The following is a 16182-nucleotide window of genomic DNA, read 5'->3' on the forward strand; positions in this document are numbered from 1 at the left end:
TATATATGGTCAAGTTCTAGTGAAAACCAAGCTTATATGAAAATCGTGAGAACCAATATACCTGATAAAAAAGTGTTACATTTTTACAAAAAACGTGTTACTTTTGGACAAAAATGTATTACTTTTTTTTAAAAAAGGTTGGTACTTTTTAGAAAAAAGTGTTACTTTTTAGAAAAATTTTCTTTCAAAATTAATACAAAATAACACGTTTTGCCGAAAAAGTAACACTTTTATATCTAAAAAATAACATCTTTTTGTGGATTTCGTTCAGGATTTAATTTCAAAAGTAACACTTTTTTGAGGAAAAGTATCATCGTTTTTTTTTTAAAAAAAAAGTAACATTTTTGCCTAAATTTTAATGGAAAAGTAACACTTTTTGTCAGATCGATTGATTCTCATGATTCTCATATAAGGATGATTCTTACTTAAACTTTTTCATATATATATATATATATATATATATATATATATATATATATTAATGATTAATTTTATGGGTATTCTTTCGCCAATTTTAAGTAAAAAATATATTGCATATAATAATTTTTGAAATAAAATAAGTTAATTAATAAGAAATCATGCTACTCCTTTTTCACTATAAAGAGTTATATTTATCTTTTATTCATTCAAATCATTGCCTTTCCTTTCCCTTCACGCTTCCATCCAAACACACATATTTCTTCCATTTCTTTCTCTCCCCTCTCTTTCTCTCTCCTTTTTTGTTTTCTCTGTAAAATTAGTATCTAAATATAATATTAAATTAATTAATAAAAAGTATTCAAATAATAAATGAAACAATTGACTAAGAGCTAAGTAGTTGGAGTATAATATAAAATAAAGAGTGGAAAAAAAATACAATGAGCAAGGTTTGATGGATTAAATTACCTGCTCTATTTATCACCTTGAGCACAATGAAATTAGAAAAAAACAATCTCAAAATTATTAGTCAACTCTAAGAGACATTTTGGCAAATAAGCTTAATTGATTTCAATAAGGCACTAAAACTAAAGAAAATATTAAAAACATATATTTATTTAAATAGTATGTAAAGTAAAGTTCTTCAATACATGCATTTAAACACAAAAATACGTCGATGAGAATAAAGCTTAAATCAAAGTAACATACTCTATTTCTAAAAAATTTACTATCATTGAAATAAAAAAGGAAAATTAATAGATGAATGGGTTTATTGAAATTAAAGAGTAAAATTATTATTTTAAGGTAATAAAATTATTATATAAAATAATTAAAAGTTCATGGAAATATAATCACATAGAAAATCTTGCATCAAATACTTCAAAAAATAACATTACAATTACTTAAATCTAGATGTTTGAGGTTTACCGTACATTAATTTCTCCCCAGCAGCTGAAACATTATTTACCAACACACTTTTCTCAGTTCTGATCTGGACATTTATATACAAATAAATTTCGGTTAAAAACATAAAAGCGCACAAAATCAATACAAAACATTGTTCTCGTCATAATAATCGAGTCGACTATTGTTCTCATCCTTGCCTGTCACAAAGTTCACAACAGTAATCAACAAGCGCCCGACACCGATAATACCAATGTAAATAAGCATCTCATTGAGTCCAGAACTTGTTTATAGAAACACATCTGCAAACCTACACCAACCATGATATCTCGAGGTGCTAGCCAAAAACACGGTTTCAATCTTCACTAAAGCTGAGATAATCATCAATATGATTGCAATAACAATGCCAATTTGTATTCTTGTAAGGAAATTGATCTCTCTTCTCTCAACTATAGGACCCTCCATAAGTATGGGGGGCGTATCTTGTAATAGAAGACTTGCAATTATTCCTAAAGAGGGTAGATTAACCATAGACACTGATGGAGTTTCGAAGTGAGAAAATGCTTTTATTTATTGACATTGCTTGCTTCATTTTGGTGACATCATTGTGGTCTGTAGTGTCCACTTTGCTGAGGAGGATAGGGACCAGGAACAGTGTATGGCGGTCGAGGGAAGGATGAAGGTTGTTGGCTATGTGCATTGTAATATGGACCTCGCCATCCGGGATAAGCAGGCTGCCCATATTCATAATTGGCGGGTGGCTGCTGGTGTGGTTGTTGGGATTGATATGGAGAACTACTTGATGGTGGAGCATGATAAGGTGGAGGATGTGGTTGCTGAGAGGGGCCTTGTGAGGCACCATAAGGTGGAGCATATCCAGGCGTTGAGGGATTTTGTGGCTGATAATAAGGTGCGGGAGCTTGAGGCCTAGAAGCTAGGGGAACATTTGCATTCTCGGTTTGCTGTAGGGGTGGCTGATAATAGGGTGCAGGTGCAAGAGGCCTAGAAGGTTGGGAAATGTTTCCATTATCGGTTTGTTGCGGAGACATTGTTCTTGGAGGCTGATGGGGTTCCCTTACATATGGGTAGTTTTGATTACTCGAGTTTCCCTGTAAACTAAGCCCTGATACTTGTCTCTGTACATCTTCTATCATTTCATGGCACTGGATATTTCTTGTCATTACAAAATCACTACATTGTTGCTTAACATTTGTAATTGCATCCTGTTTATCAAGGAAACAATCTATAACTACCTAACAGTAGCAACTGATTTAGCCATATAAAAGAAAATCATCGGAAGCTATTCACCAGCTTGGTTAATGAAGCCAGTGAAGCTAAATGTCACTTGGAGTTTTTAAAAAGTTGAAGTTCGACTGATAATATAGGCATTCCAAAATACATACCTGAAGGGTTACATAGAACTTGAGTCCCTCGTTTATGTTTTCTTTAATCTCACGATACTTTGCTATTGCTGCTTCAATCTGCTTAAAGCACTTCTCACGTGAAGCTGAATTATAGGGACCAAAAAATGAAAATGAGAATGGATAGCAACACCATGCACATATTATGCACCACTAAGACGAGCATTACAGTGCTGATAATCTTCCATTAAAAACAAGTAGAATTTTTTTGAAAAAATCCACAGCACTCAAAAATCATAGATGGAAAGAAAAAGATGTCAGCTCTGCTTCCTACACCTAACAGAAAAAGAAGAAAGCATACTGAGGTGTATACTGTATAGAGCTACATCAAGGGATTGCAGAGACCTCATGCATTATCAAGTAATTCAACAGTTTGCAAAAGACGCCAAAATCCCCCCCACCCAAGTGTTCTTGTCGATCATGCCTCACTAGTTCTCAATCAAACGTGAGTCATATAAACAATGAACACTCCTTCATTCCAAGAAATTTAAGTTGGAGCACTTAATAAAATATGGAATTTTAATTTAATTATCGATTTGAAATATTTGAAATTTCCTTTTGGAATGTTTGAGTTGCCACTTTCTTGTGAGAGAACTTCATATGGTGAGGTCGTAACCATCCAAACACAAAACTGAATTCCTTTTCTGATATTAATCGCGTCTTGTTCACATTAATCAAGCTTGTACCGAGAAAACAATAGTTCCAATTATGCCTCCAAATTTGGATAATCTTTACTCTCAATTACCTCTTTTCATGAGTACAAGGCCGCCTCTATAGGTGAAGGGAGAGAAAAAAATCCAGAAAGAAAAAACAAAGGTGGAAGACAGCAAAATAAATATAACGAATCTGCAAATTGATATAGTATGGGTAAAAATCACAATAGTAAGAATCATTCCTAATGTCACATGCTTCAAGTAGATAGAGATGGGACAAAATCAAACTCAGACAGCTAACTGAGCCATTTACTGCTGTGCAACTTTTGATCTATAATACCCATAAAACATTTTTTAAAACTCCTACCAATTTATTTGCATATCTAAGCAACAAGCAGATCAGATAACCAAGATTCCAGCCACAGTCAAATTTTAGTAGAACAAGAGTTTCAGGAATCGTTTCTTGATAGATATTTCAGTTAGAACTAGCAGAAACAGTGAAGCACCTTAGTATTATTGAACAAGAAATATTAAAATCCTGAAGACAACTCAGATATTCAGGTAAAGTAAACTTACCCTTGAAATCTTCAAGATTAAAGATAGCTGCAAACTGATCATTTTGAGCCTGAAAAAAAGTCATTGCAGTCAGAGAGCAACTTCAAACAAGTTGAGGATGGTAGAAATCCTGAAAGTCTTAAAAAGTTGACTTAATGACAATGTAAAGAAGGATAGACACCAAAAAACCCCTTTCCAGGATAATAGATGTACATATTTTCCAACTACATAGCAAAGAGGCAGACCACAAGCATGAACGTCTTTATTAGTAGCTTGTAACATCACAAACCTAAAAAGCATCAAAATCAAATCCAATTTTAAAGCAAAAAATTTCTGCTTATGCCCAATGTGATGGTACTCAAGAATTTAGGCAAACCAAAAAATTTATTTATAATTTTTTCCTCCAATAAAAGTATAAATCACTCTTATTTTGAGCAGAATGCAGAAGAATAACAGCTAAAATCTCCATGTGAACAGCTTTAAGGTATGAATAAGCAACCACAATTCCATTTGCAATAATTTTTACCTGATCTGGACGCAGAATTTATAGAAGTGCAACCAAAGCTTCAGCTATCCAGGAACGAATTTACACTTTTGAAATATAACAATCCAACTGAACAAGTGATCCCGAATAAAAACTGGATAATGTTTTAAATTATGAGGAATAATTTCCTAAACAAGTTAAGTGACCTCAAATAGTGTGCAAGCCACATTGGAGGATAGACACAGTATGCCTATGAAAAGCTCCAGAGACACAAGACCACATCCAAGGGAAGTCTATATGAAAGCTCTATAGCAGAACGTCTAATTTGTCCTTAAACACATATCAGCCACAACATCTATCATAGCACATGATGGTTGCAACATTACTCCACTTAGCTAATTTGCAATTGCTACAAGAGTTTAATATATACCTCAGAATAACTTTAAAATGAAAATGTCTGCACAATCATAAAACCTAGAAAGAAAACTCACAATGCAAAAAACAATTATCTCCACCTCTTCACCATGGTATGGAACCTAGGTAATAGGTTACATTCTAAGATGACCACTAACTTAGCAAAATATCCATTGACTTTCAGCTCATCAAGTACAGTAATAGAAGATGTGAAGTCCATAAACAATACAATACTGGAAGACAACCAGATGTTGGTTTATTCCATTTATCCAGGAAAGGGATAGAGAAAGATATGACCTACAAATTTACAATCAACCACCTAAATTATTCCACTTATTTAATACTCCTCAAAAAACAGTTACCAACTCATCTATGGATCAATTTCTTTCAAACAAATCTCCTTGAACAAGATCCTAAACCATTCATTTAGCCAATGTTGATTATATACACCTTTTGCAGCTAGGAATTTACGATTATTCAAACCAAAAAAGTGCTTGTAGCATTTTAATTACTCATAATTAGTACTCCAGCAGTTAGCTTAGCATCAAAGCAGTTAATATAGACTTTAGAACAAAACAAGCACTGACAATCACAAATTCAAAATTGATAGGGATACCTTGAACTAGGGAATTAATAGGGGGCAAGAAAACATATAATCTACAAAAGAAATGTTCCAAATAGCTTCAGTACATCACTCAAGAAAATGGGGAGCTCAATAAAGATATAATGCATGGTATTTAAAAAGCGAGGTGAAAACAAAGAGAGTAAGGCTGTCTTAGAACAAAATCATCAACTAAGACAAAGAAAATATGAAATTGGAGTGGCAGAATTTGGATAGTATAGGCCTGTAAAGATGGGGGATTCAGGTTCTCATGCCAGTAGATGCATCAAGATCTTTATATTCTTATAAATAAACACTTGAACTTTTATTCTCTTAAAATCAAAGTTCCTCCAAAGATAGAAGCTTTGATCAGGAACACAACTCGTGCGGAAGAGAAACTGAAATCATTTACTTGATATGATACCACAGAAAAATACAATGAAACTAGTAGTTAGCTTGCTCTTCATTCAGAGCAAGTAATTCAAATGCATTTTAAAGAACAGAGAGATATTCGTACAGCTTCATTTAAAAAGACTAATGAATAGGGGATTAATTGTAAGGGCACATGTTTTAGAATTTTGCATACGATTCTTGAAGAAGGGAATAACATGACTTAAAGATCACAAGGAGAGAAGCATGATCTCGATTCTTATTGTGCATTTACATTTCGGCTTGTTAAGTCATAGTATTATTTTACACAATAGATTAATGGCAAGCTTGATTGAATTGGTCCATTGTTCTAACAGACAATGTTGTCCTTAAAGATCACATTTTAGTGACAAGCTGGTACATTGAAAAACTTTTCTTAATTGATTCATCAACAGCTATGATGTATATTGAACTGGTCTATTACGTATGCTAGAGCAAACTGTATTTCATGTATCACTTGAACCCTTAGTCTCATAAAATCTTGAGAGGGAAACTACTCCAACCAACGAAACTAAAGTAGGATATTGTCATATGTGATTAAAAAGATGACAACCTGGATTTGCATTAATAGCTGCTCTTGTGCCTGGATATTTCGAGAAATCTCCTCACAGATATGATCATATTTTGCTAATTCCTTCTTGAAAAGATCCTCATAAGATCCAGTAGATGTCATCAGTTTGGGAAGTATGTCATCCTGAAGCACATAACATGTATTTTATTCAACTTAAATACAGACGAAGCAACAGAAATGGAATGCTAGGTTATGCAATGTATGTACATGATGAAACAAATGACAGTTTTTCAAAAATTTCGAACATATTCTCTTATGATCATAAGACCCTTAATCCTTGAAGGGTAAACATCAAGAAAGTGTGCTTCAAAAAGAACAAAAACAGCTAAACATCTTGTCATATTCTAGAAATCCAAATCCTAATCTGAAACAAAATCAAAGATAGATCACAATTGTTTTTTAAAATTCTAATGTTTAACATCCATAAAATTTCTGATAAGAAAATTAACCCAATAACAAGAGATGAAAATGGACAAAAAAAATAAATTGAAAAGTGAACCCCAACATCAATCATATGTTAGCTACAGGAATGAAATACGACGCCAACATTCATATAATAGAATATTGACATATTCATATGTACCTTTCTTTTCATTTCTTTTAGCATGTCTTCAAGGCCTGCCCGCTCTGCTCCAAGAGTCTCTAAATGCCTCTGCAAATGTAAGAAGATGTAATGTACTATTGAGTAGGATAAACCAAAGTGGTTTGCTTCTGTACAGTCATGTTTCACGTTACAAATAGAAAACTGATATAAATATCTACCATTAAAGATCACAGAGAAAGAAGCAATAAACAGTATCAAACTTACAATCCTCTGTTTCATGTCAAACCAAACCAAAGAGAAAGACAAGTAAAGGAAAAGAATATTCATTCTCTAGAAAAGTTATTTTCATGCATTTTGTTAATCTCTAGTTATAGATATTCATTGCCTTCATGAAGTCTGCAATGCTGAAGCGAAAGTTCATGTAAGGGAGTGTCAAATGAATATAAGGGAGTGTCAAATGAATATAAGAAAAGCATATGTTTAATTGGAATGGAATATGGAAGCATAATCTTAGTACACAATTCGGTTTGTGATTTAAGCAGAATCTATAATAGAAAGGAAACACTCTGTCTCTATAGTCTAGCCCGTGCTAATTTCCATTGTTCCATCACAAGAAATCCTTGTTCTTTTGCCCCTCCCCTCAGCACATCCTCTCTATCTTTCTCCCCACAACAATCACCTAGATCAACCATCTACATTCCTACCGTGACCACCTCCTCAAACACCACAATCTGAACAAAGGCCATGTTCTCTTCACCTAACAACAATGATCAAAAAATAACTGATCAATAAATAACAACAATGCCAAGGTTTCAATCCCAAAAGATTCGGCTCAATGAACCAATAGATCAGTTCAAGTGATCATTCAAATGAACTCTCCTACATGCAATTGCGATTTTCTATTATCTCAACCTATAAGTCTAAATCCTTCATATCCTTTCCACTCTTGCCCACGTCATCTTCAACCTTCCTCGCCTTTTTTAAATCCCATGAGTTTCAACATTCTACCAATTCACTAATATTCTTTCTTTGTGCATGCACAATCTTAAATAATTATCTTTTATCTTCTCCTTAATATTTGAAGCTCCAAAAACATTTTTATATCTTGGTTTTGAATTTTATCCCTCATGGTATTCTTTCTAAAAAGCCCAACATTCTAATCTATATAGTTGTGGGGTTACATCTTATTGGATATCCTCATTACTTGAAAAAGACGAACCTAAAACAAAAGAAAAAAAGAAGAATCGAGAAAAAGAAGATAGAATAGAGAAAAAAAGGAGAAAGTATCTAGTAGTGGTGGAGGAACTAGAAAAAGTCCACTAGGTTTTACGGCTCCAAGCAAATCCTTAAAATTTCCCCACTTCTCTCTCTTCAAACACCAGAGCAAATCCTTTTTTTTCCTTTTCTTTCTCTCTTTTCAAAGAAGACATAACTCCTTTTTACGTCTAATTGTTAACTGTTTTTTTTATAAATGCGATTCCTACCAAAACCAAAAGCACAAGTATCCGGTGCTAAAAAACATCCACCTATCTCTTGCTAAGCCCATTTTAGGAAAACGATTTTTCTTGCACCTTCCTTAGAAGCGTGCTTTTTAAAACTAAGTGGGAAAGAAAGTCTGTGAATGAGGTAGGGTATGAGGTAGGTTCAAGCATAGTTTGAATATATAAATAATTAATAGAATTTATCAAAAATACAGGTGCAACAAACCAATCTAGAAAGATAAATTAAAAGTGTAAGGAATGATAGAGCCCAAGTCTAAAGCAATTATCTTCAGACCAGCCACAAAAAATCTTATATTATCTGGATCAATAACAGATAAAATGTGTTATACAATGATGGTTACAGCCCAAGAAAAATACAGTGTAAAAGAGATCAGATAATATGGACAGGTAGTTTTGATTTTTTGATACAACTGCGCATCAAACATCTATTTCTAAACAACAAAAGGTGAAAAAGAAATAAAAATTACCAGACTTTGCTTCAAAGCTCCAACTATTGCATCTTCATTAGCATCCAAAGACATAATTGGTTTCGCTAGTGTTGGAAGTGCAGTCTCAATCTGCAACGAAAAATAGTGAATAGGGTGAGAAGTTATGGAAAAAACAACAAAATATGCATGTTGGATACAAATATAAGGTTGCAGCTTTCACTATTCCCTATTTCTTTAGTTTTTCCCTAGAAGGTGAAGGAGGAATATAATTCGATCATCAACATGTACTTAGAAAAGTTGAATAACTCAAAGTACAAGTTATACCATGGACCTTTGGTCATTGCATAATTTTTCAAGATCAAGAAAAATAGAAGTTTGGAAGACTAGCAGCAATTAATGAGAAGCATGAGCTTCAAAAAAAATTCAAGAACATAGAAACAACACAGAAACTAGAACAAGAACAATTCCCTTGAAATAGCTACCTGGTAATGTTTAACACTAGTATGACAACTTATCCATTCCTTTTTAATCCTATCAATAGTAAAAAAATTTCAAAAGTACAAATCAAGACAATAGCTCATGACAAAAGCTTTAAGAAGGCCAATGCAGCAGGTAACCAAACCAAAACAGCTTATCTATAATGCTTTTAAAAACAATACCCTTGGCAGTGGTGCATACGCATATCAAGAAAAATAGCAGAGTACATTCCTAGGGATATCTGGGCAAAACTAAGGTTCTCGCAATCCATAAGCCAAATATCCAAACAGAAAAATAAAAAGACTTCTGTACAAAAAAAAAAAAAAAAAAAATCCTATAATCCAGTCCAATGTTGAACAGGATTCAGAAGAGAACTTTCCACGTTCAAGTTGCATGGGTTTAGCCCTCAAAGGAATCCATATAAGAAGGCAAAAGAACCTCAGACAAATTTCAATGCCAATTGCTTCACATACACACATCCAAAGTATAAGCCAAGTATGTATCATAAAAGCAGGATAAAAGAGCATACAGGATGACGATCAAGTATAGACATGAGAGTAGAATGGTCTCTAACAGAACGCTCAATTCTAGCGTCACTTTCTCCAGCTTGCTTTAAGTTTGCAGCAAATCTGTTCAGTCTATCTAACAGGTTCTTTGTAAGTGTACTGGATTGAGGTCTAGTCCATCGTGTGCCGAATTGGCTTCTAAAGTGAGAATCCTCTTGAGCTTCTTTCTGTAAAAGTTCTTCTGTCTGCACCAACAATTCATGATTCACCCTCCTCAGATCTCTGAGCTGCTGCAACTCAGCTTCCAGTCCAGCTGGGCCACCACTAATCTGCACTGCTTCCACATCTTCTTTAAGAATTTCGGGAAGGGTTGCATTCCCTTCCAATGCTAGAAGAGAATCAGGCAAGTCCATTTCCTTAAGCCTCACTCTAGCTAGCTCACTTCCCTGCTGGAGTTTCTCGGCTTGTGTTCTGATAACATCGTCTAACATCTCAGTGTATCTGGAAAGTGCTTTTGTACTGCTGTCTGGAACAAGCGACATGAACATCTTCTCTTTGCTGGCATCCACTATTTCATCAAGAAGCATGGGTTTCACCATGGAAAATGCAGGAAGTGGAGCCAATGAAGTTGCTGGTGGAACTCTTTGCAAGTATACTCTATCATTCTCCTTCATTGCCCTCTCCAAATTGTGGTTTAGATTTGCTTCCAGCTTACAAACAGCGTCTAGGAGCTGGGCAGGAGCTCCTCTGGTTCTCTTAACATCAGATAAAGCACTAACCCCAGCCTTTAGTCTAGCAATTTCTTCAGCTATTTCCTCTTTCTCATGGAGCTCTAAACTGTACCTATAGCAAGCCTCAGCGAAGAAAAGAGATGACTTCAACTGCACATGAGCTATCCAAGTTCTGTCAAAATGTTGACTAAGGGGAGGAACATTAAGTGCCGCTAAAGCTTCCTCATAGAATATTCCAACCTGCAATTTGCAAATTAAAAGCATGATCCAAACAATTTGAAAAGAATTTTTTTGATAACAGCATTACATGAAAAAATCCAACATCTTTCGTTACATGTTGAATTAAAGCCAATTGTCGACAAACGCTAGGAACAAAACCAAAACCCATATCAATGAATGAGACCATATGACTGAAATAGACTAATTCAAACAAAAATTGGCAGCACAATTGAGCTGTTCGACAGAGAGTGGTTGTTCAACAAATGTGAATGTAGGAGTCTATTCAATCACATTAACTAGTCAGGAGCTCAGCTTATATTGACAGCCATTTGAAAGGGTAAAAGTTGTGCATTTGTCATTTTTCTATCTACTCGAAAAGGTTCAAAATACAAAATAGCAAAATAAGATATAATCCATTACTAAAACAAATTTTCACTATTCCAATTGACAATGTTATTCAACAAAGTCAACTCCAAAACTAAAACTGAAGAAGCCACCATAAACGCTTCTAACTTCTTTCTTTCCCCTCCCCTAGAAATAGGATTTTAGTTGGGCAATTAAAAGTTACCTCTCCTCAACCTCATTATTGTTCAGAAATAAATATGAAATATCAAAAATCTCCTAATCAAACCATCATCAAACTCCTATATCTATAAAAATAACATCTCAAACATTAATAATAGAATAGATAACATATCGCGTGCTACAACCGTATATTTAAGTTTTTAGTCGAGTTCATTGATATACTATTGAAAACAGCACGATAGATTGTCATGAGTTCGAATCTCATCGACCCTTCAATTCAACTTTCAAGTGGAATGATATGGTAATATACATAATTTCTAGCCCAATGGGTTATCATGCGGCGGGTGTGAAACATATATATTCGAGGACTACAACCATAAGCTTAAGATTTTGGTTGCGATTTGATTTTTCCAATGCCATTAAGGGTGTGGACTGTGGTAAGCAACATCACCCTCGCAATAACATTGTTTCCGATCACCCTTGATAACAATCTATCTACAATTTAAAACATAATCAATTCCATCAAAAAAACAAACAAAAAGGATAAGAATTACCTGACGGGAAATCTTGGAGCAAACACCAGGAGTACTTCCTTTAGAAATGCTTGTCTCAAAAACACACTCCTGTGCCTGAGCCACCATCAACCTCTCTAACATCCCCGCACACTCCACCGACACATCCACAGTAGCAGACCCACCAGCTGCAGCTTTCACCGAAACATTATCCCTCAAATACGCAAAAACCCCTGCGGCAGTCACAAAATTGTGTACCGCCTGCTTCCTTCCCTCCACCGAAGTCCGATCGAAAGACAACCCAATCTGACTATAAACCGCACCCAAATTGAACAAAACAGCAGCCTTCTCCAAGTAAAGATTCACCTGAGAAGACTTATTCTTAGGTTTAAAAGCATCAAACCAAACAAACTGTAATGCGTTGATGTGATCCTTATCCGGAGAAATCGGGAATCGAGTTTCCATCAAACAAAGACATTTAAAGTACTTGATTAAAAGATCGCGTCTAGCAGGTGGCGAATCGGAAGATTTTTCAACATCAGATCGTAATTGATTGACGGTTTCAAGATCGTCTTCAAGGTTTCGTGCTTCGCGTTCTGAGTAATGCAAAGCTATGTAATTTCGTAGAGGACGGTATAGATCAAGGGAGTTGGTTTTCTTCTCATTGATTGCTAGCATTAGGTTTGTCGTTGCTGCTGATGAGGTTGATGCCGCCATTGTTAATGGCGAATGAAAGCTTGCGCAATAATTAACCTTTGTTGGACCTGTTGGTTGTAAATGTTGCTAAGGAAACTGGGTTGCAGGATTGAAACAAAGTAATCTTGTATAGTAAACGACGAATTGAAGCGTGTTACTCACAATTGACCTTACCATTTACCAATTATTATTATTATTATTATTATTAATTATTATTATTATTATTAGGATTTTAACTTTGTTAATTTTTTAATGAAATTTTAGATTGCATATCATACTTTAAATTTTTTCCAAAATTTAAAATTGTAAATCGTAATCTAATAATGTAAATGACTAATTTGAATTATCAATTAATTGAATTTTATGTCATTTTAGATTTAAATAAAAATTGATGGAAAAGGGGATTATTATGTAATTCAAGTAATTTCCTAAATTGCTGTATAATTTTATACACAGTGTAATTTTGCTGTATAATTTTCTAAATAGTGTAATTCCAATTATACTGGAATAAATGTAACTTATTCTGTAGTATAATTTTCTACACGGTGTAATTCCTGAATTTTATCAGACAATAAATAATATTCTACACAGTACTTCGCATTATATATTTCCCATTATAATTTTTTAAACAGTGCATTTATATACAACCCTATAATTGGAATAATTGTGATTTATTGCATTTATTAATGTATAAGTTTTTCCGAAAATATAAATTTGTAAATATGGTAAATGTAAAAAATATAAATTAGTCAAATTCCATTAATACTATCTAATGAAAAAAAGACAAATGACATGCTCACAATCAAACTTTCTTTTGGCTATTATCCAGTAAAATTAATAGAATGTATAATTATTATTATTAGAAAAAATTGTGATTTATTGCCTATTTTTTATATTTTTTTACTCACATCACCGTTTGTGATATTTTAACCAGTTACCTTAGGTATCTATCATGAAAGAAGAGTACGGGTAGACCAACAAAGAAGGAGTGAGTATAACGGATAATAGGTACCTAAAGTAACCGGTTAAAATGCGCCAAGGAGTGATGTAACAAAAAATATGCAAAGGTTAAATAACTTAGACGTAGTCAATAGTACATATTATTCACAACAGATGAACAATATTTGAGATTATTAAGGATAAATTTTTCTTGTTATTATGATTTTGTTTGGATTACACATTAGGATAACATAACATGTGCATATCAACAATCATACATTCTATTAATTTTATTGAATAATAGCAAAGACAAATTGATTGTGAGCATGTTATTTATCTTTTTTTCATTGGACAATATTAATAAAATTTGATTGATTTGCATTTGACTTACCATATTTATGCATTTGCTTTTTGGAATAATTTATACATTAATGGATGCAATAAATCACAAGTATTTCAATTACATTATTATATATAAATGTATAGCTTAGAAAATTATACTGGGGAATAGATAAAATACAAGAATTACACTGGTAGAAAATTATACTGCAAAATAAATTACATTTATTCCAATTATACTGCCATTTATTAAATTACTAGAAGTACATAATTTCTTTTTTTTTTCCAGCAATAGTTGTTAAAACTAAAATGACATAAAATTCATTTAATTGACCATTGAAATCAGTCATTTACATTGTTAGACTACCATAATTAAAAATTAAAATATTACGAAAATTTCAAAAATATTGAACAGATGACAATTATGGAAACAAATAAATTAATGCAAAAAAAGATCACTCAACTTCAATCAGTGTGTAGGCAATCAGACTATCTTAGGCGCTTAGCTACCAAATATAGTGCAATAAAAATCAATCAACTAAAAAATAGTCTAATTTTCTATAATGTAATTATTCCTTTATAAAAATAAAAATGTATAAACACGTTCATGGAGAATTTACAATATAAATAGCCCCATATGACTATTCCAATTATTTGCGCATACCATTTCTATTCTCTGAACTTTTAGTGTTGTTTAATAATATTTCTAGAATAATCATGAGTTTAATTACATTCAAGAAATTCAGAGTGATAGAGGAATATGGAAAATTAACAACTATTAATTAATAAAAGTCAAGGACAAACAGTATCCCACGTTAGTCTGTTTCTACCAAAGTCTGTTTTTAGTCTTAGATAATTTTGTGTCACTATTTTTAGATTGACTAGCAGGAAAGGACTAAGAATTCTCATGTGCGACAAGGATGGTGAAATACGTTGAGAATATAGTCTATAAAGAGGTGTTTGAAAACCTATAAACTCTTTATTAACAACTTATTTTGGGTTTCTTAATATTTAATTCTTTTTCAATTACAATATACATATATAAATACTTTATTACCCATCTTCATCTAATATTTTTATTAGTCTAAAATTTCATTAAAATATTAACATATATAAAAATCCATGCATTACACGCTATACTAGTATAATCTATATATGTAGTTAAAAAACATAAGTTCAATAAAAATACGCATTGTAAATTTATTTATATTATTTGAATTTTTAATTATTTATTACATGTGTTTCTTTCTGTATGATATTGATATATTTTATATTCTAATAATAAAAATAATTCAAGAAACTGTCCACTAATTTTTTCAAATACATACCATCAATTCATACATGTTGGTGTCATCAAAATTGAACTTCCACTTATAAACAAATGACAATGTTGTTTTAGAATGAGTCATCATCATACTTAGTTTATCCCGCTTATAGAAAAACTATGATTAGGGTATGGGGGGAAGTACGACGGCAGCTTATACCCATAGAAGAGAGTGCGGTCAAAGAGTCCCTCAGCTCGAGAAAGGTCTTCAAAGAGAGAGAAACCTGCAACTTACAAATAGAATAAATAGAATACGTACAAATAACTAAAAATAAAGATAAAAGTAAAAAAAGAGGTAAAGAGCGATAATTAAAGGATTGTTTTAGAATGAGTAAACTATGTATATCTACTTTGTAAATAAGAGTGTATGTGTAAAAGATTAACCATGAGTAATTATGATAAAAGATCGTCTGGGAAGGTTAGATCAATACTAATCTGGGAAGAATTATTAAGATTAGATAATCATCTGGCAATTATCATCTCGGAAGGTCAAGATGACATTGTACGTATCTAATTATATTAGTGCATGGGAGGCTCACGTGCGGCTAGAGGACACTTGTCCATTATAAAGGGGCATTATGAGATAGCGGGATACATGTTCGAAGGAGAGGCAAAGAATGCTATAAAAAATAAAAGAAAATACAATAGAGTGAAGGGAGGATTGACACGTCCACATAAGCACAGTGACATGTAGAGAATTTTGGGGATTAGTAAAGTATCAAAAGAATGTTTTACAGGGACAATCATGGGCTATAAATACATATCTAGGAGCACACAAATAAGGTAACTAATTTCTACTATTAAGAGAAAAAAAAATAAAGAACTCAAAGTAATTTATTGCTAAGGAGTTATTACAACTGATTTTCATAGACCCACTTTGATTTTCAGAAGGATATTAATACTATTGTGATAAATCTAAAGTGATAATAATTGTCTTGACTGATACTCAGAACAACAGTTGTTAAGAATTAAACACAAAAGACCTCACTTCT

The 16182-nt window shown here is 32.9% G+C and overlaps 1 protein-coding gene across 1 annotated transcript; it reads right to left on the reverse strand.

The window, feature by feature from the left end:
* Positions 1 to 1217: 1217 nt before the first annotated feature.
* On the reverse strand, positions 1218 to 12752 carry LOC130802969 (vacuolar-sorting protein BRO1). Its single transcript, XM_057667103.1, has 8 exons — positions 11935 to 12752; positions 9929 to 10876; positions 8962 to 9051; positions 7032 to 7100; positions 6431 to 6571; positions 3971 to 4019; positions 2724 to 2827; positions 1218 to 2543 (listed from the first exon to the last, which is right to left on the reverse strand). Exons 1-8 carry the CDS (start codon positions 12607 to 12609, stop codon positions 1923 to 1925), a joined length of 2697 nt encoding a protein of 898 aa, XP_057523086.1. The 5' UTR covers positions 12610 to 12752; the 3' UTR covers positions 1218 to 1922.
* Between the last annotated feature and the right edge of the window lie 3430 nt (positions 12753 to 16182).

Source organism: Amaranthus tricolor, chromosome 16 (genome assembly GCF_026212465.1).
Source record: "Amaranthus tricolor cultivar Red isolate AtriRed21 chromosome 16, ASM2621246v1, whole genome shotgun sequence".
In the NCBI taxonomy this organism is placed as follows: domain Eukaryota; kingdom Viridiplantae; phylum Streptophyta; class Magnoliopsida; order Caryophyllales; family Amaranthaceae; genus Amaranthus; species Amaranthus tricolor.

Excerpts from the sequence above, each read along its gene's own strand:
- LOC130802969 (XM_057667103.1), bottom strand. The coding sequence starts at position 12,609 with ATGGCGGCATCAACCTCATCAGCAGCAACGACAAACCTAATGCTAGCA. Across the intron at positions 2,828-3,970 it reads TAATCTTGAAGATTTCAAGG|CTTCACGTGAGAAGTGCTTT; the intron begins GTAAGTTTACTT and ends CCTATAATTCAG. Across the intron at positions 2,544-2,723 it reads AGTTCTATGTAACCCTTCAG|GATGCAATTACAAATGTTAA; the intron begins GTATGTATTTTG and ends CTTGATAAACAG.